This window comes from Anolis carolinensis, chromosome 6 (assembly GCF_035594765.1).
Source record: "Anolis carolinensis isolate JA03-04 chromosome 6, rAnoCar3.1.pri, whole genome shotgun sequence".
In the NCBI taxonomy this organism is placed as follows: Eukaryota; Metazoa; Chordata; class Lepidosauria; order Squamata; family Dactyloidae; genus Anolis; species Anolis carolinensis.
Genome location: NC_085846.1, coordinates 98,195,205 through 98,216,117, shown reverse-complemented (window position 1 = coordinate 98,216,117; position 20,913 = coordinate 98,195,205). Strand labels below are relative to the sequence as shown.

Below are 20,913 nucleotides of genomic sequence, written 5' to 3'. Positions count from 1 at the left end.
CTGGTCTCCACCATTGAGCAAGATCTTCTTGCTGCTAGCTACTTTCCCTAATAATAAAGCCTATTATCCGAAGGCCGAACAGGGTATAGCCTGTGCTGGATGGGGTGGCACTCCCCCTGAAGACACAGGTGCGCAGTCTGGGGGTGATTCTAGACTCATTGTTGAGCCTGGAGCCCCAGGTCTCTGCGGTGGCTAGGGGAGCCTTCGCACAGTTAAAACTTGTGCGCCAGCTGCGACCGTACCTTGGGAAGCCGGACTTGGCCACGTTGGTCTATGCTCTTGTTACATCCCGTTTAGACTACTGCAACGCACTCTACGTGGGGCTGCCTTTGAAGACTGTTCAGAAGCTTCAATTAGTCAAACGGGAGGCTGCCAGGTTAATAACTGGAGCAGCGTACAGGGAGCGTACGACTCCTCTGTTATGCCAGCTCCACTGGCTGCCGATTAGCTACCGAACACAATTCAAGGTGCTGGCTTTAGCCTATAAAGCTCTAAACGGTTCCAGCCCAGCTTATCAGTCCGAACGTATCCCCCGCTACGACCCACCTCGAAGCTTAAGATCATCAGGTGAGGCCCTGCTCGTGGTCCCGTCAGCCTCACAGGTGCGGCTGGCGGGGACGAGAGACAGGGACTTTTCAGTAGTGGCTCCCCGCCTATGTAACACCCTCCCCAGTGAAGTCAGGCAGGCTCCCTCCCTCCTATCCTTCCGTAGGAAAGTTAAAACTTGGTTGTGGGGCCAGGCTTTCGAATAACAATTAGCAGCACTAATTATTATTATGTACGCTGGAACTCAATTGACAGACAGTCTTTTAGACTCGAACATGCCTATCTGTATTTTATAAGTGTTTTTATGAATGTCTGATGTAATTTAATAACTTTTTAATTGATTCACAATGTATTGTACAATTTTATATATGTGTTTTATTGTAAGCCGCCCTGAGTCCCCTATTGGATGAGAAGAGCGGGATATAAATATTGTAAATAAATAAATAATAAATTATCTTGGCTGTTTGCCCTTTAGGCATGTCCATATAGGACTGGAAAGCAGCATCCAACTCTTGAAGGAATTTCTGGAAAAAAGTACATTTTACTCTTGAGGTGGAGGATAAAACGCCACCACCTCAGACCAGAAGTTTCCACTTTTGCCTCTGGGATCAAATGAGCTTCTGCTTTCTCCACAACATGCACACACAAAGGGGGGGGGAGATAATATTCAGATGTTTTGAGAAAGCTAAGCGTATATTTCAATATCAATGGCTAATATGGACATGACTAGACTTAATGCCAGGGGAAAACCTTTACCTTTATAGACAGATAGACCAGAAGGCATATATATGCCATCAGGATGGTAGGTGCAGCTACTGCCAAAAACATTTATTCAGTGATTCCAGAAATTTCCATAGAGGCATTGTGCAAGTTTGGTAAAGCCCAACTGTGCGGATTCACAGAGACCATGAAGAAGGAACAGCTCTGTGTTCCTTTCATCTACTGCTAAGGCAGAAAAGCAGCACATCTGAGATCAATTAGGATCTGGTAATTGGGAGTTTTAAAAAAATTAACTGGACTAAAGTGGTCTTTTCTGATTAACAGTAGCAGGGGTTTCTGATCAATTTTAAGCTTCCAAACTTTCTCCAGTGAGCTTTGGGTATTGTAAAAATATTGATTGATCTGTAAAAGTGATGATTGAAGCCAATAGTAGTGAATAGTAGTAAATGATTCACTCATCTTCATGTGTGCAGCTTACTTAGCGACTGAAGCAAACACTTGGCATAGAGCCACAACTGTTTTCTCTAATGCTCTAGAGCAGATTCTGAAGATAAGCCTGTTTTCTTGAAAAACTTAAGTTTAATATGCCAAACCACATAAATACCAGCACAACACACAACTTACTTTTCCATTCATAAGAGTTGACACGGAAGTTCTTTACAGTACAACCGAAGAACACCTTGCTGCCTCTTTTCCCAGAAAAAGACATTCCACTCATGAACAGCTGTAACTAAATTCTGTCTCTCCATTTAAATCCTAGACATGTCCTTGGCTCTCTCCAGATTTCAGGTTAAGATCCTCCTCACCACGTCAACCAATGCCCCTTGCATTCACATCATTGCACAACATTACATGTGTACACTTACTTTCTGAGTTGCATTATCCGTATGAATAGTAAGGAATGGGTTAGTTGTAGCTGTATGAAGCGGAGATGCCTGAGAGCCTGCCAGTAAGTTACTGATGGGAATTTGTGTGCCTCCCGAAATCTGCAACTGCTGTACTTCAGGTGAATGATGATGGTGTTGCTGCTGCTGCTGCACTAATTGATACAGAAGAGCCTGATGCTGTTCCTTTAATACATAGTGAAGGAGAAGACAGTGTTATTTTATGAGTAAATAATGCTCATGGGTTCACATAAACTGGTGTTAAAACTTGGAGAAGACTTCTCATTCATCTAGGATTGCATTTTTCTAGATCGGAGAAATAAATTACTGCAATTCAATGAGCTAGAATGGTGATGAGGCTTCTAAACAGAGTATCCCTGACTACCAGGTCGATGCACTTAAGCAATTTTTGGATATGGGAAACATGGAATCAAATTTCCTAGTTAGCTGTGATGTTCCCTAGACAATTCACCATGAAGACCAAAAATATAACTCTGAAAACACAGGTGGAATAAAAATAGCAAGAGAAATCATGGCACTTTCATAACCTGCCATTTCCTTGACTGATGTCACAATGACCATAAGGCAAGCAGGCCTGTATCTATGCCATAACGTGCTACGTATTTTCTCCTGTCCAGGCAGGGTGAAGGGGGGGGGGGTGATCTGAAAGCCTGTGAATAAATTTTCCTACTCAGGTCTTTCCACAAATGGAAAACAAGAAAGAAATAGGCACACCCTAAAATCCCATAATTCCTATTAAATGGAGAGGACAGTGGAATTCCTTTCACATCTCTCTGAGGCACTCGTCAGGATTTTGCTCTTTTTGCGGAGCTGCATGGAACACAGTAAAGGCTGTCTGAGTGACACACAAATAGAAAACTATGGCTGGCATCCTAGTAGGCAGTTGTGATGTTATCAGCTGTGATAAAATCTTTGTGATTACAAATGCTTCTGAAACCCATCTTAAAACGCAGTCAATTGCATGAAGAAACAATTTTCTACTGTGTTGGTGTTGAAGGATGATGCTTCATCCCACTCCTTCCAGTGAGCAGCAGTGAAACATGTAGTTGCGATGGAAACCCATGGCCACTTATGGGAAGGGGCAGAATGTTTTCCTTTGGGACAGGGGTGATCTTCATCTTTTCCTCCTTAAGAATTCATGCAAACCTCTGGGCTTTTCTCATGTGCTGATGATCCTCTTATTTATTTATTTGCAGTGTTGGCAACAATTCAATGCCCCCGATAAAAAACAGTCTGTCAGTGGTGCTGTTTAGCTACATAGGTATCAATACTGAATTCTGAATACTGGAAATAGGGGAAACAATAAAAGGCAATGCTTACCGACGTGAATTGTTGAGTATTTAGCAACTGCTGAAACTGCTGGTGTTGATGCAACAAAAGTTGTCTCTGTTGGTCAGGAAGGAACCCAAGTCCAGAGGCACTGTATAGTAATGAGAAACTTTAACCAGATACATTGATTTTCTGGATGATCTGACTTGTGTATCATTTGTATGCCATCTGCTTAGCAAAAATTAAGAACTTAAAAAACTACTATAGGCTATACAGACATAACATGCCTGTATAGTACTGTATCTGCTTAAGCGTTTATAGGCTTACCATTTAAAGTAATTCTTTTTCTGACCTTGTATTGCATATAAACAGTTTTTGTCATTTCAGAGTAACTTCTAAATTCTGGATATAAAGGCAGCTGAACAGAATAACTACATAATTCTGATGAATGCTGGTAACAAAATTAACAGCTGCGCTTTTCTATACACTAGCAAAATGAAATACAGCATCTCAATCCAGCCCAAATTTTGTAGACAAATGTAGGACAAAGTTTGAAAATGTAGGAAGTGCTAGAGGAAATGGTGGGGAAAAAATATCCAATGCTTTTAAATATATATATATATATATATATATATATATATATATATATGAACCCATTCTGATATTTCATATTTCATATTTATTATGTAGTCCCAACAGTTTGCTCCCTCACTATTTCCCAAACATACCTTTGGGGAGAATTAATTACTTCCCACATCCTGCATTTGTTCTACCTGGACTACCCAAATTTGTGGGTATGACCCACACTTTGTGGATTGTAATGCTATGTCATTCTTTAAAATCTGGTATTACTATCGAAGTATTGGATGTCCATAATTAGATTAAGCAGAGATGATTGGGGGGGGGGGGGGGGGGAGCAGGATTCACCAGAATACTCTGGAACTCAAGAAGCAGTGGCAATGCTTGTTTGATATGAAGTTACCTTTGATATAACAAGACTAAACTGAATTGAAATATAAGTGATATTGAAATGACAATGTACTTGAAGGGAAGGAAATTATATATATTGTTCTTCCTTTATTCTACACCAGCAAACACTCTAGTTTCTTCCTACTTATTTTTAATTTATGGATCACCAAATTGGTCCTGTTTAGCATATATCCGATTATTGTATTCCACTCTAGAACTATGTTGGACCAGTCCATTCCAATCTAGATCTCATATGAATTAATCCAAATCAGCCCAATATGCCTCATTACTCAAGATGCTGCTGAATTAACTGCATAGCCCCAAGATCCAACTACCCACCATCTCATGCACTGCAGGAATATAAAGGCACAAGAAAATTCATTCTAAAACACTTAGATTGTAATATGAATATTTGATATGCATAAACAGGCACACATATCACCATTTGAAATGGCCCTGTGTCTCATTCAAACAGATGCATCGGGCAACAATTGCTTGCTTTCCCCCACCACTTACAGCAAAGTTCAAATACAGCAAGCACTAGGCTATTTTTAAATGTTGGCACACATAATATGATTCTTCTCTCAACCTCTTCAAGATAAAGGCAGCAATTTCTGATAATTATAGCCTTTTAAAGACGCGCGGAAAACACGGCCAAACAATACAAACAAGAGGAAAAGTTTACCTATTGCTCAATGTAGTTGGCAGAGAATGTGCTGCGTTTGGTGGCACAGTTGTGTGAGCGAGCGAGGAAGGGTTCTGTGATATCGTGGCAGGAGTCTGAATTACGCCATTTAAAGCCCCAACAATTCCATTGATTGCCAGCTGGTTCGTTGGCAGAGCTCCAATTATTCCACCCACTGCAGGAATGGCGGACGTTACAGCCTGCATTCCTCCGGCAAGTGCCCCCACCGCCACTCCATTGACCTGTTGAACTCCTGGGCCTTGCTGCGCTGGACTTTGCCCAGCAGGCGGTGGAGTGGAGAGAGCGGAGGAACTACTGGTGCTTTGTCCACTGGAGTTTATCTCCTAATGGAAACACAAAAGCTCTGCTGCATCAAACTTCACACACAACAGAAAGATGATAATCACAATACAGTATTAACCTACAGTGCATTTTTAAAAAAAATGAAAACAAACAGTACCTGATTTAATACAGGAAGAGAGTTGTCAGGTAGAAAGCTACTTCCCAAATGAGGGCTTTTGCTGCTGTTCAAAGAATCAGTGCTAGCAGCTAAAGCAATGAATGAAAAAAAGGAGCAAAATTTAGATTCTGCGCCTAAAAGGCATAGCTCACATTCAGTAAAATGTTGAATTTATTTCATCTTATAAATTTACACAAATAACAATGACACTACATTCCATTCATGCCAATGACGTTTGCTGCTGTAAATACTCAAATGACAGAAGTACTGATGAAGGACACTGCTATTTCATAAAGATGAGCAGCTTGTTTGAACTGCACTTTTAAAAACATTTCACACTGTAACTTTTGCTTGCAATTTGATCTTGCAAAACACAGAAGTATAATGTCAATCTCAACTCTTGAACGAAAAAGTTTCACAGATTTACACACTTTAAAAATATGCTAAGGAATTACTGATTTTTTTACATGATATGTTGTGGAAGCAAGCAATAATACAACTATTTGTTTTCTTCACATGCAGATTGATATGTGCCTAAGAAGCTCAAGAAACTTTGAGCCTTTTGGAAATGTTGACAGTGCCATGAATAAAAAGAATCTATTTTTCTTTCCTTACCAGCCTGAGCTGAAAAGGCATGCATTTGATGGGAAGGACTCGGATTGGATAAAATTGTTGGGAAAGGAACTGAAAGCTGGGCATTTAGTAGCTGGAGGCGTTCCTTTTTAGCAGTCAGGTTTTTAATCTGTTCTTCTAAGCGGCGATTTTCAACTTGAAGCTGATGTAACGACTTCAACATGCCTAAAACTAAATAAAAATGACGACCAATTAATCTAAATCCTTGAAAATTCCCTTGGAAAATGTTCTTGTGTTAAGGAATAACTACCTATATTGTTCCACATTTTGCAAAACTACACAATTCTGATTAGTCATTAACAAATATATTCTTGGAGTGAACTTTCAGAATAGAAGTACTCGTAGCAATGTCATTATTATGTAAGCAAAGAAATGAAAATAGTATTAACTTTGAAATTAATCATAATGAAAATTATAGGCACTAATTGATATGCATACAACATCTGTTTGTCCATATCCTTCCAGCATTGAACCCCTTATCTAAACTTACAATAGATCCTGCAGACAGCCTCATGCACCTATAGACACCTTTGAGCAAAAAGTTTTGAAGCTCCCAATGCCTCAAAGTTCACAGAAATTCAAATATGAGTCCTGAATCCTATAACTAGCATAGCACACAAACAGGCCCTGTCGCATATACATTTATTTGTTTTGCCAACATTTGTAAACAAATTGTACTTGCATGTGCTTTCAGTTATATTTGCTGAAGATTTTTAAAATATGTATCCAGCTGGGGCTGGAGAGAGAGAGAGCCCTTTAGGAATGTCTATTAGCATAGAATTGTTTGAGAAGAGGATATTTGAGTTGAGTTGTGAAGTTCAACACACATTTTATTCTCAAAACCATTTTACATCCTTTAAAAACATGGTGAAGATGAAATAGTGTTCTGTTAAGTCCTTAGCAAAAAAAACACACCTCCCGCACATTTATGCTATCAATGAAAAATTTTACTCTGTTTTTATTGCTTTTAAATTAACAGAGTCCGGCTGTTTTCAATGTGCCTCTAAAGAGCGCCCAGCAGGGAGCATTTGGAGCCCTGCAGTCCCTGCCAATAAAGCCCATCCTGAGGCAAACACTATCCACTTTGCTCTCGGATCTGATTTTTGGGTAAATTTTGGGACTTGCATTGGCCAATACCTAAGTTTGGCAATTATAGTACAAGCCAATCCACTTTTAAAATTCCAAATTGTATTTGTTTAACGTGACCTCTGGGCCTAATACAGACGCAAGTATACCGGTCCAGGCACATCTGGTCATTTCCCAAGGATTTAGCTTTTTATCCCTCCTCTTCAAGACCATACAAAGGGACTCTCAGTGTGCCCAAATGAGATGCAATAAGACTTAGCTAAACCTGTCCTCCAGCTATCATGTTTAAAGGATTATCCCTGCATGAATTTCCTCACAATTAGCATTTTTGTCAGGGTACCATTCATAAAAAAACCTAGATGGCACTTCACTCACTGTCAACAAGGAAAGCATGCGAAAGGAATTTTGTGTTAAATAGTAGAATATTGTTGAACAATTCAGATCGTTAACGTTTCTATAAATGTAAGACAATGCAGTCAGAATACAGGTTCTCAATGAAGATGGACCAATTTTTAGTGATAATTTTTCAAAATGTACACTCTTATCTCTCCGCTTATCTTAACCCACCACTGATCCTGCTGTCCCATTTTCCCTCCTGCCCAAAGATTCCAGAGGAATAGTAAAGCTAAGAATTTCTTCACAATAAGATATTCAGAATCACATTTAAATACATGAAGAAGAAATTATCATTACCTTTCCAACACATAGACCATACACACCTCATAAAACAACCCACTGATGAAGACTATGCTACATCATAAAAAAGGCAATCAACAGATAGTTAAAAACAAGTTCAGCATTCAAAACATCAGGCAAGACCATATGAAGTACTTACTGTCACTAGGAGTGCCTTGTTCTAGCAAGAACTGCTGGCCTTCACTCCATTGCCTCTCCAGAAGTTGCTCTATAGTTGTTGGTACTGGGGGCAAGTTTTCCACACTGCTATTCCCCGACTGATCATAATGAACCGGTAAGCTACTGACAGGAGATCTGCAGAAAGAGTATACATTACCCTTAAATGAATAAGGGAGAATAACCCATTGCATTACAAGCAAATATTCCTTAAGATTCCTAAAAGTTAGCCTTGAGTCCCTGTTTCAGGAGAAAGGCGGGATAAAAATAAAGTAAATCAACAAATATGTTCCAGGTCTCATCAACAATACATCAATAATGAAATCTCGTTGTGACAATTTTTCCTAAGTCAATTTCATTACAAAAATCAAAGTTTTGCTCATTCAGAGTAAATAGCATAACATTATAGAGAGAATTGCAGTTTATTAAGGTAAAAACATTTCTTTGATAAAGCAATGGAAAAAGCTAAAGGAAATGAGTAACACAATTAGAAAATGAGTAACACAATTAGAAAATGCTAGACAAATCAGTAAGTTGAGACATTTCTTGGGTTTCCTCAAAGTTCCTGTAATTCTGGCACAATTAACTTATATGATATGAAGAGGAAAATCACTTCATAGTAATCTATTATCCATAGGATCTAGATGAAGGAATAACGATAGAGGACACAAAGGTCACATTTGTTTACAAACATGAACTTTATATAATTTAGTATTGGATCTTTGGATAACTGATCCTAGAGAATAATACACTGTGCAACAGACCTTTTGAATGCAAAGAATGAGTGTTAGTCCAGAGAGTGAGTATGTAAAGAGATTTTGCAGCACTTTAGAGACTGAGAGAACCAAGCTGAGAGCATAAGCTTCCATCATCTGAGGAAGTAGACATAGGGCCCTTCCACACTGCCATATAACTCAGAATTATCAAGTCAGAAAATCCCACATTTTCTGCTTTGAACTGGGTTATCTGAATCCACATTGCCATATATTCCAGTTCAAAGCAGATAATGTGGGATTTTTATCCAGCTGTGTGGAGGGGGTCTGAGTCTCTCAGTTGCTCTCTAACGTGCCCCAATATCCTTTTGCAGTACATTAATACATACAAGAAAGTATTAAAGACACATGTAGACAGTACAGCTAATTTAGGTCACAGCACAGGAAGTCCTGATCAGAATATAATGTGACAAACACTTTAACAATTTGGAAACTTTTATTTCCTAATTTTTCTAATACACATACAAACCAGGGAGGACACTGCAAGTACTTTGAAGTCTGTGACCTTACTGTGCCTTTGACTGTCAGGCATGTTCTGAGAGGTATCATTACACCAGCATCTTATTCAACTGATGTGACTGCATTCACACTTATTCTTTTAAAAGTTCTTTAAAAACTGAGTAGATTTCAGCAGTTTTTTTCCAATGTGCCTTATATTAAAGCTACCCAAAATGCTAGAGAATGAAAATAATTCCTTCCTGCTTCTTTAGAATAGTACTGAGGCCGACTTCTGGTAATCACAGCTGTCAAGGTAAAAAACTAAAATTCAGAATTTTAAATAAGGCATAGCAGTATATTTCCCTCTTCACCTAGTGGGCTTTTTGCATGTTATTTTGTTATGAATAACATACAAAAAGCTCACAATTAAGTAGCATTTCATGGAGCATCAGCTGAAGACTAGCCAGTTTTTCTGGCCTTTTTGGGGAGATGGGAACTCAAAATGGAAGAGATTTACTAATGTAGCAAATGGAACCTACATTTCTCATGCAACAAAGTCAATTTCAAATCAAACTTGCACTGCAATCCTAGATGTCACTACTCAAAAGTAAATTCCACTTAATTCAACAAGGTTACTCCCATGAGCATTGGTATACTTTAAGATGCACAGAAGTTAAACCTGACTGAACGGACTAGATCTTATTACTCACAACACAATCCTATGAATTCTTCTAAGAAAAAAGTACACAAGTGGTATTAACAGAGCAAAATATTTTTCTGACTTCTCATATAGAAATATAGATACAAATGTAGTGTTAAACTTCAGAAAATGGTTTGATAGAAAAATAAATAGAAAAGTAACAGTTTCTGTAATTGTTAAATTTTATATTAAAAGATCAATAGCAATATGATCCTATTTTACTTAGCAGAACAGAATAATGGATGCACACAGGATACAAAAATATGAACTACCTGGAAAAATACTCAGTACTTCATTCAGGTGGACTATGGGTAATAATGAGCAAGTTACAACTGACAGAAATTACTAGTTAGCAACCTAAGTAAAAGGGATTACTTTATTAAATGTATTGGATTTTCTTCTGTTGGAAATAAGTAGCTGTATAAAAATAAATTATATATTTGAGGCAGATGACACTGAACAGACTCTGACAAGTTAGAAACAGCTGTTAAAGAACAAATAACTGGGTGAGAAAATGGCAGGTAGAAATTCACTGTTCACAGGTAAGCATGTGAAAATACTAGCCATGAATACATAATGTTAGATTCTTGAAACTCAGGAAACAGATCTTGTAGATAATTAATTATAAACATCAGATCAATGAGCTACTGCAATCATAGCAAACAGGATACTAGAAAGTATTAGCAGAGAGAAAATCATAGTTGTCCTATACAAATAACCACTTATATAATACTTTCAAGACACCAAAACTGTATTTCTAGAATAGTTCACAAATTTACATATAATTTACATATAATTTAATTTCAAACTATTGAAATAAAAATTCTGTACTATCATAAATAGTGAAACATAAATAATGCAAAATAAATATAATACTACTATGTACCCTACAATTTAATGCAAGAAGGCATATTCTTTTTATTGTCACAGAAGCACAATAATATAGCACATTGCACTAAATGCAGCTTTAACAAATTAGGATGAAATATCCATCAATGGTTATTAGCCAATGCGACCAGGGCACTTATCCAAATGTTCTCAGAGGGTATAGAGTCCCTCAATCCCGATGGCTGCACAATATCCATTCAATAATTTGGATGCACTGTGGGAGCCCTGCATAAGCTCTATAGAAAGGCTTGAAGATTATACTGCCATAGATGCTTAGTAGATTGCACTAAAACTAAACCCTTTGAATTCCGGGATGAATATGTGTTGGGGGAGGCAGATAACATCCCATACCTGCTTATTCCTTGAATAATTCCTCTGATGCACACAGTCTTAACCATTGCTGGAGACAGAGTGCTAGGTTCACCAAAGGTCACTGGCTAGATTTAGCCAGGCAGCTTTTATATTAAAAATAGTTGGATGTGATTTTTAGATATGAATAGGCCTCTTTGTAGTATTCCATATGCAGTGACAGACAGATGTGTTTTTGTCTTATGCAAATGTCATGTATTATGCTTTTTAGTTTTTAGGAATTGCAAAAAAACCCCTCAATTTAATTTTAATTTAAAAAAAGTTACAGAAACTAAATTTAAATGTAAAAAAAAATTAATTCTGCCTCTGCAGAAATTTTAATTTCTCAGGGTTTTTTTGTTACATACATGTAAGAAAACAGTTTATTGGTAAATATGTTAATAATGTGAAGCTTGTTGTTTTTATGTGCAATCTGTGCAAAGAAGAAAATTTCGCTGAATTGTGACTTAATTCTTAACTTTCCATTCATCTGCCACAAAAGGCTTTAAAGCTCTTTAAAGGAAAGAAATACCCACAATAAAAAATCTGAAAGAACAAAGCTATTTGATACTACATACATCAGAGCTAAAGATTTTTCAAAAGACTCAGGGCTCCACAACATTAAGAATGAGAAAACACGTTTCATCTCAGTGTTATTTAATCTGAAATATGTGAATAAAAACTGGAACCTTGTGAGTTCCAGTAGAAATAAAGCTGAGTAATAATACATATAAAACTGGGGTTTTATATGTACCAGTCTGTTTGGTAAAACTTTCAAATATTTGTCCATAAAATAACATTGTCTTATTTTACAGATGTGAATATGGTAGTTTTTCCTGTCAGTCTTTGGGATTTGCAGGCTTTTGAAAACCAGGCCACAGATCAGCAACATTCACTTTACAGTTCATTTACTCTTATACATGACACAGCACTTCTGATTAGAAATGGGACATTGACATGCCTGGACTAACAATGTTTTTTATTTATTACTAACTTATTAAATAACTGCATAGATTGCAGTTAACAGCATGTAGTGTTATTGTACCATAAAATGAAAAGCTTGGAATGGCATCCAATAATTATGAGGCAATCTTTCACTAAAGTCAGTCTCCAAACAGAGCAGTACTATCTTTCCATGGTATTGATCACTAATATTATTTCTTTAAACAAAGATACCAGCAGAAAGTAAATGAAGCCATCAGCAATTTGATTTTGGTTACTTGATATTTTTGAGAAAATCCATTTCATTGCCCGTAAATACTCAGTTTTTCTACATTGTCAACATAGTTTTTCCCCCAACCGATGCAAACATGATTCCTCATTCTGTTTCAAAATGCTACTCATTTGGAACCTGCAAAAGCTTGGGATATTATGATATAAATTACTAAAAAATTAACTAGCTATATAGTTGAGGAAATATTACATAAAAATGAAAATAGATTAGTTTCTAAACTATTTTCATATCTGAGGTAAGGTATTCTTTGTTTTCGTATGTAATCCCATTTAAATGGTTATCATAGCATTTTCTCCCTAAAACCACCTGGTCACGCAATTTATCTTAAAAAATGTTTCAATCTAAATATAAGCATGATTGATAAAAATTTCCACACCTTTGAAAGATTTCCTTTGCCTCCATTCTCAAGTGTAAATATTGCTTACCGTGGTGAAAGGCTTCCTCTGGGTGAACCTCCCCGGCCAACAAGGCTCCGGCTATTGTCTCCAAGATCTTGATCTGCAGAGTAAATATTTCACAGCCCAGAGTGACTCTTTCCGAGATACGATTTTAAAACGTTGGAGATTGGAGATCAATCAAAGCATAATCCAGTAACTGGGAATTATTGTTTATGCTAAGAAAGCTACTAGTTTAAAATTGCTAGCTGCAAGAGTTAAGGCGTTGTCCATACACATTTCTCTGGGTGAAGCACAGAGAGGCCACAGATAAGCCCCAGCCTTTTCATTGCTTTCAGTTTTACAGCACAGAAGCATGGTTTGCATTTCCAGTGCCCTCCCCTCAGCCACTTTTAATTTCTGCAGCGAAAGTAATGAATCACAGCTGTGGACAGCTAATCTGTATGCTTATCACAGCAAATCCCCAGGCTTTGTATTTTTTTAACACTTTGCATCCCAGGAAAACCCATAAAAGGGCTCTGCAAATCAGTTCTATCTTAAAACTTTTCCCCCTGAAACTTTTACAAATCAAATGTTAAAGCACTCATTTTTAAAAAGAGTTATTACATTCAGGAAGAAGACAGACTTGAGACAACAAGAGGTATTTAAAACATCTCAAAGAAACCCACAGAAGCAGCTTGCTTGGCAAGACTCAAAGGGGTTATTTTCCCCTATGGCCTCTCAATAAAATAACCCTATCTGCCCCCTTCAAGGTTGCCCTCCCCCTATTCTGCAGCAAATGACCTCTGGCCTCTTAGAGGGCAAGACAAGACTGATCCGTTCTTGGTAAACTGCTAAACCCATTCCCTTCCCCCAGACAGGCATGACTATTACGACATGTCAACAAATCCTTAAGGAAGGAATGAAACAAAGCAAATCCAGGAGCTCATTAAAATTGTGGTTTTACAAAAGTTAGCCAATACTAGAAAAAAAATCAACTGGCAAATATTCGTGTAATTATTAATTACGTTGGAATCTGTATAACAAGAGCTCAGCCACATACATTTGTGTATCCTGAAATTCCATGCATTATGCAAATAAAGGTTTAAACGATTCACAACAAAATCCAGTGCCATGCTACTCTCCTTGCCGAGAACTAAAGGAACTGAACGCATCAATCACAAAAGTCACAGGAGACATTGTTGCATTCCTGCCTGCTCATGACTCTTCTTAAGCATTTACATTTCAGACAGCAGAGGATTCTGCACTGAAATGGTTATGTCCAAAACACAGCAAGCTGTTGAATATATACAAACAATAAAAGCAGGCACAAAGTTTTAAAATCTTTGAAATAATCACAGCCCAGCCGACACTTTAAATTTCCAACTTGCCTGTTTGACTGTTTTCAGATGGAGCTGTATGTGTTGCCATTGAGGTGGGGTTCAGCCTACTACCATACACATGAGACTGAGGCAGGTTAAGGGAAGAGCCAGGTAGGATGTTTGCCTGAGGAAAAAAAACTGACTTGTAAAGGCTTACAAAGGAAAAAATTAAAAATATATATCAAAACATTAAATAAAATATCAATACAGACAAATGAATAACGCTGCTCAAACTGCACAATTCTGCCCAAACACTCAACTAAGGAAGGTTTTCAACATTTTCAGAACTGAGTCTTATTTTCAACTTTCTGATACACAGTGAAGATTTTATAAAACCCTCCATATTTATGCTGCGCCACAAAGTCATGGATTATGATTTCTATGTTAAAAATATACAATATATTGAATGCACAAGTTTCTTGTATTTCCAATCACTTTAGCAATACCAGGGCTTAGATGCACAGTGACCATGTGGTCATACTAATTATTCAATCTTATTAACCCATTTACAAAATAAGGGCAGGTAGACAACAGATGTCTCACAAATGCTTGAGATCCGTACATCACAAGAAGGCAATGAGGGTCAAAAGGTCCAGCTTCCAGCTTTATAGTTTAACCACAGAGTCATATTTCCTTTCACATACTCTTTCATTAGACAAATGTGCATAATATTTGGTTACTTTCTATTCTAACACAACAAAAACAGGTTTTTATTTTATTTCCTAGAAAATAAAACAGTTATTAAAAGTATATTTTCTGTACAATAAAAGGCTTAGTGAATCACAGCTCTGCTCCGACCTCCTTATAAGGAATGCATTTTGGCAGTTGGCCAGCTTGACTTACTGAAGAGCTTATCCAAAGTTTGTATTCATTCATTCATTCATGTTGCTAACCACAATTCTGAAGGTCTCTGCTGGGACCTGTGCCAAACAAGCGAAAATGAACCCTCAAAGCGATAAAACTAGGTAGGCTGGCAGAATATTTGCCTAATTCTATGCAATAAAAGCAACTTCTTCCCTTGACTAGGTTACTTTCTGCTATCTTGCTTCTTCAACTACTTCATTTGGAAGCTTGGTATGACAAACTGCTACTTCTTTTTCCAGAATAATATATTATGCGTTAAAGCTTCAGAGTCACGCCACTCACAAATTTAGATGCATAGCTGAAATTGGTTTTAAATTTAAACTTGTCTAAGAACATGCATTCATTGGTTATAGACCTGTCCAATGCAGCCTACCTGAAGAAAAATTCAAAATATCTATTAGGTTTTAGTATTTGGCCAACACATTAAGCTTCTACAAAGGAATTCACAGATGCACGCTAGCTGTTTCAAGTAATATCGCAAACATAATCCTTTCCCATAAATCATTAGGAACTTGTATCAATCCTCAGGTTTTCAATCACGAATGGCAAATAAGGCAAGATAAGAAAATACACCAGAATTTGATAAGAATATAGAGTTTTAACTGCAATTACAATGGAATGTTAATTTCCCCCCAGAAGTATATTAGGAAGAAAGTCAAGCCAGCAAAACATTGGAGTATATCAAAAACACAACGTGCCATAAAAATAGGGGAAATGGTCAAACACTGACGTTCTCATTAGTGATTTGTGAAAAGCCAACAGCCAAAATCCTGAGAAAAGGCCCTTCCTACTCTATATGGAAATTTATATATTTAAACAAAGAAAGACAAAAAAGCACAATAAAGTTATTTAGACCAATTTAAACATATACTCACATCCATTATTATTCACTGCTTGCAGATGACTGTTAGAAACATGTTCATAAAGAAAATCGAATCATGCTAGTCCTGCAGGGGGAGCTTGAGACCTTAACGGATTCCTTAAGCAGATCCCAAGCAGCCTTCCAGTAAATTTGGATCAACATGCAGAGAAACCTCAGTATAACTAAGAATACCTGAATTCAGGAGTTTTCATTATAAGAGAGCTTCTTAGTACATGCAGCTAAACATATTTACACCTATTTCAGATGGGGACATTATGGGTGAGGCCTAATTGATAGAGCTCTGTACATGACAATTATACTGCAGTTAGAAAAACAGTTTGAACATTACTTCTTTAACAGAACATTCGGAGAATGACAATTAAAATGGTCAAGAAGTTGAAAAGATTCCCACACAACAACAAAAAGAAGAGCAATTCAACATTTTATCTAAAACAAATATGAATGTAGAAAATAAAATAACTAGGTTAGGTAAGCCCTGTGTTAAGAAGATATATTTTGAACCTTCTAGTGACTAACTGAAGTCTTCTTCCAAAGGCACCAAGGATCATTCTCCTTTCACAAGCCTCAACTCTTCTTATAATCTCCCTTTTGTTGACCAAACCTATAGATCTATAGCTTCTTTAACAAACTGGGAGATAGCTCAAACCTATCTGTTTCCGTCTTTTTGCTCTCTTTTGCTGTGTATGCTTGCTCATTAGGGGTTTCTGGAATAAGTTGTTATTTCTATTGCCTCTTATAGGCATGCACAGCTATGGGAGGATGGATTATAAGAGAGTATCAATCTTTCCCAGCTCAAGCTTTATTATTTTTTTATGTCAGACAAGCACTTGCAACTTGGTAATGAAAGTTTATGTTTTTCTAAGCCTCCTTCACTATCCTTCCAATATAGCTAAAAATCCAGAAAGACAGATGACAAAGAAGAAATGGGCCTGGGAGGTATAACAAGGAGTTCTTTTTCAAAGGCTTTGTTAACTGAGGTGTACCTGTGTTTAGTCTGAATGGCTGAAAAGAGCTACCTTTAAATGATCCTAAGAAACACTCAGAACTACAGCTCTGAATGGGTGAAATGGCTCTGCTGAAAAACACTTTCATTAAGAAAGTGTTCTATGTGACCTGTAATCATTCATTCACACATGCAGGATGCCACCTGATACTCTAATCATCAAGTAGAAAACATGTATGTGGAGAAATGAGCTAACCAGTATAGATTACAAATGATTTGAATTAATTTGTACAAACATAGTATGTTTATCATTATATACAAAAGCTACATTTTTACAAGAAAATTGGAGAAGAAAACTGAAAAGTGAGGATGGAACCAAAATACTGGTGTAATAAGTATTCACATGCAATATGACAATCCTCATATCTGAAAGGAATGCGTTCCCAGATTTTACATGAATACACAGAACCAGAGATAATAGAAATCCCTACTGAAATGAAGCCCTCCTGTGCAAGACTATGGTAGAATCGTGCTGGAAAACCTAGAAAATTCCTAGAGAGGACATATTTTGTCAGAGGTGAACAAACTGAACTTCAGTTATGTATTATATTTATCCTTCTCTTTCATTAAAACCCAGGAATATTCTGGTATTTACAACTGAAACATCATTTTTTTCAAGCATATGAAAAATACTAAACCTATTTCTCTTACATTAACACTTACTAGTGAGTGTAAAATACATATACTCTGCTTTCCTTAGTGTTGTTGCATGCCCTGAAGTTGTTTCTGACTTGTGATGATCCCTAGGAAAATCTAGCAAGAGGTTTTCTTGCTAAGTTTTTTTTTAGAGGACAGTCCCTTCCTCTAAAGTAGAGAATGTGACTTGGACAAAGTTACCAAGAGAGGTTCAAAGGCTGAATAAGGATTTGAATGCTGATCTCCCAAAGCCCTAGTCCATCCCTCAAACCACTATACCAAGCTGGCCCTTTTCCTTAGCTAGAAATTAGATTTTCAGCACATTTTAAAACTAAGACAAATGTTTATATATAAAAATAATCAAGAAGCTGAAATTATATATCTTAAACCAAATTATTGAGTCTTTTATTATTATGGATTCAGGTGGAAGAGAGAGAAGAATGTGATAAAATGATATTACTGGGTATGTGACAACTTCATTTGGGAAAACAGTAAGTAATATATTAGATTACAGCATTATTTGACAGGGAAGTAGGAACATCATGTTTTATGTTTTGACAATATGGAAAAAAAACATTTATTAAACATGGAGAATCATCCTATCAATATACATGGTTATGGTTTTAAGCAAAGCCTAAGGCATAACAGTTTGAAAATAAGAGCTGTTTCCAAGTGTTTCAGAGATTTTGCATTCTTATTAATATGCCAAAACTTTCATTTATAAATGTTGTGAAGACCAAAACAGATTATAGAAATTATATTATAAAGCCATTATTTTAAAGATCTTATCAAACTGAATACATGTACACATTTATAATATAAATAAGTGAAAATTAAACTAAATAAATTTAGTGTTTTAAATACATTGTTCTTAGTCTTCACAAGCAGTTATAGATGTCAGATTATGTGCTAACAAGATCCAATCAGCTGCCAAAGGCCAGGAATGAAATGATCAGAGACTCAGAAAATAATTTTTCCTCTCCTGTACCTACAGGCACACATGGCAGATGACATGGCTGGCCAATAGAAAGGACGGTAGAGAGGGTTTGTCTATCATATTCTCATTCAAGACTCCCCTCTAGTTAGTTGAAGTTATCCTTGGATCAAAAGCCCATTATGATGATAGCACACATGCAAATTGAGACAAAACCCTTGAAAAGGGCTGACCATTGCCATTACCTGCAAATGGCTGTATCAATAGTTGACTATGTGATGTACTTACGATTTTATGACTAGCATTTGTATAGCTAGTAGACACTTTAGAACAATGATCTATGCAAGAAAATCAGTTTGAACAAAAAAAGTAAGGGAAAGAAAAAGTATTTTTGATAAACAGTATGACAACAATATTTATTATCTTAAAAACCTGGCACAAATTCCAGATCACCACAATTCTGGGGGTATTAAATACTTTCTAAAACAGACTCCATTCCTGTCTAAGTTCTCCAGCAGTAAGGTTTTAATACTCAGCGTGTGATGAGAGATGAAACCAAGTGTGAACAACTTTCAGGTCCCATGAGAAGCTTGACTGTTGAAGCTGTCAGGTTCAATTGCATCATTCGACATTATTCAATGCCCCAAACTTCTCTCTAATTGTTAGGGGCTTAACATATTCAGAACGATTGTTTAGGCTAATGCTGAAATGCCCACAGTTGAGTTTCCATAAAGAAGGGGGAGGGATTTAATTGTATTTAAACCATTACTGAACTCTCTTTCATTCATGATAGGACAACAAGAAAGGACTGGCCACCAATTTCAGAGCTGCTACATAATCAGTTTAAAACTAATCAATACTGCTCTTAGAAATTTTGTTAACAGTTCAGGGTCAGAAAAAATGTATATTTCAAATTTAAATATACAAGAGCCACTTTACTGCTGGTTTCAAAATGAAAATATTTTCTAATACAAATGTGCATTTTCTTTTAAGCAATTATACACTGAAGATCCATCACATCTAATATATACATATACACACATATATAGGAATGCGTTTCACTCCAAAGATTTTCAGGGTTTTTTTAATTCACAAAAATGCAGATACCTGGATAAAGCTTACATTTTTACAAAATTAATTTAAACAAGAATATAGAAGACACTATGGCTCAGTTATACCTCTGCAGTCATCTTATTCTTTAAAAAGCAGGGTTCAATAATTTTGATTTAATTTAATGAACATTACAAATAAAATATGAAAGTAGGAAAAGCCTATTTTCATTTGAAGAACATGCAGTATTTTTCAAGGAAACTAAAAAGGTATGGTACTAGTTTAACTATATGCCAAGACATCACTAGACATAGAGCAATCTAATTAGCACTATCAATATATGATACAGTGTTCCCTCACTTATTGCGGGGGTTACGTCCCAGGACCACCCACAATAAGTGAAAATCCACGAAGTAGGGAAGCTATATTTATTTTAATATTTATACATTATTTTAATAGTCATACACTATTTTAAGTCTTTATCAACCAATTGTGTGTTGATAAATCGCCTCCTTCTCCTCCCTTGCCGCTTGGGCTCCTTTTCTCTCCCTTTGGCTTTACCTTCCTCCCTTCCTTAGGCTGTAAATTGCAATTTTTTATGATTTATAATAGTCTTTTAGAATTTATTGAAAAACCGCAAAACAGCGAATCAGCAAAAAGTGAACTGCAAAGTAGTGAGATCACTGTATAGTCTCTCCCAGTTTTCTACTTATTTAGATTAAATTAGATACACGAGGACGGGAAACATTCTAGTCTTGCCTTCCATTATCACTTTCCTCACATGAACAGTTAGAGAACTTCTGCAACAAGTGGCGACTCTTGACATGATCCAGAACTCTGAAAGATCAAGGTTTCTAACCAGATAGAAAACTTCCTTCCCTAGTAGAGGCTGTCCTCTCTAGATGATCACTTACAATATACTGTATACAAAAATTAACAATCCATAAACAAGACTAGTGTGCACTTCAGCATTCATAGTTGAAGCCTCTTCTAAATGTCTTAACTGGACTTTTATTACAGTATTCTGTTTAAAATATGTATTATTTTGGAAAAGTAAAGGTCTGTCTACTAGTTATTTTTGCTTCTGTCCAACATAATGCTAAGAAGAATACAAAAGGTAAAGTAATTTGTATTAGAGATATAACACCACTGGAGACAACCCAAATATTTTCATAAACAGAATAGGATATATATGGGTTATAGACAGTGCCATGGAGAAATGAAGTATAGACTGGCATTCACTACTACCTATTCAACAGTCATGTGTGCAAGGCTGGATCC

General features: G+C 36.6%; 1 protein-coding gene across 9 annotated transcripts in view; it reads right to left on the bottom strand.

Moving 5' to 3' along the window:
• The window catches only part of mllt10 (MLLT10 histone lysine methyltransferase DOT1L cofactor), a 145,591-nt gene that overhangs the window by 2,925 nt on the left and 121,753 nt on the right, over positions 1–20,913 (bottom strand). For all 9 annotated transcript variants that reach the window (XM_016994300.2, XM_062984441.1, XM_062984444.1 and 6 more), the window contains 8 exons: positions 14,272–14,386; positions 12,932–13,004; positions 8,109–8,263; positions 6,170–6,358; positions 5,555–5,643; positions 5,095–5,438; positions 3,492–3,591; positions 2,133–2,336 (listed from right to left, as the gene is read on the bottom strand). In XM_016994300.2, the coding sequence (XP_016849789.1) occupies positions 2,133–2,336; positions 3,492–3,591; positions 5,095–5,438; positions 5,555–5,643; positions 6,170–6,358; positions 8,109–8,263; positions 12,932–13,004; positions 14,272–14,386 (1,269 nt within the window). The remainder of the gene's footprint in view (positions 1–2,132; positions 2,337–3,491; positions 3,592–5,094; positions 5,439–5,554; positions 5,644–6,169; positions 6,359–8,108; positions 8,264–12,931; positions 13,005–14,271; positions 14,387–20,913) is intronic.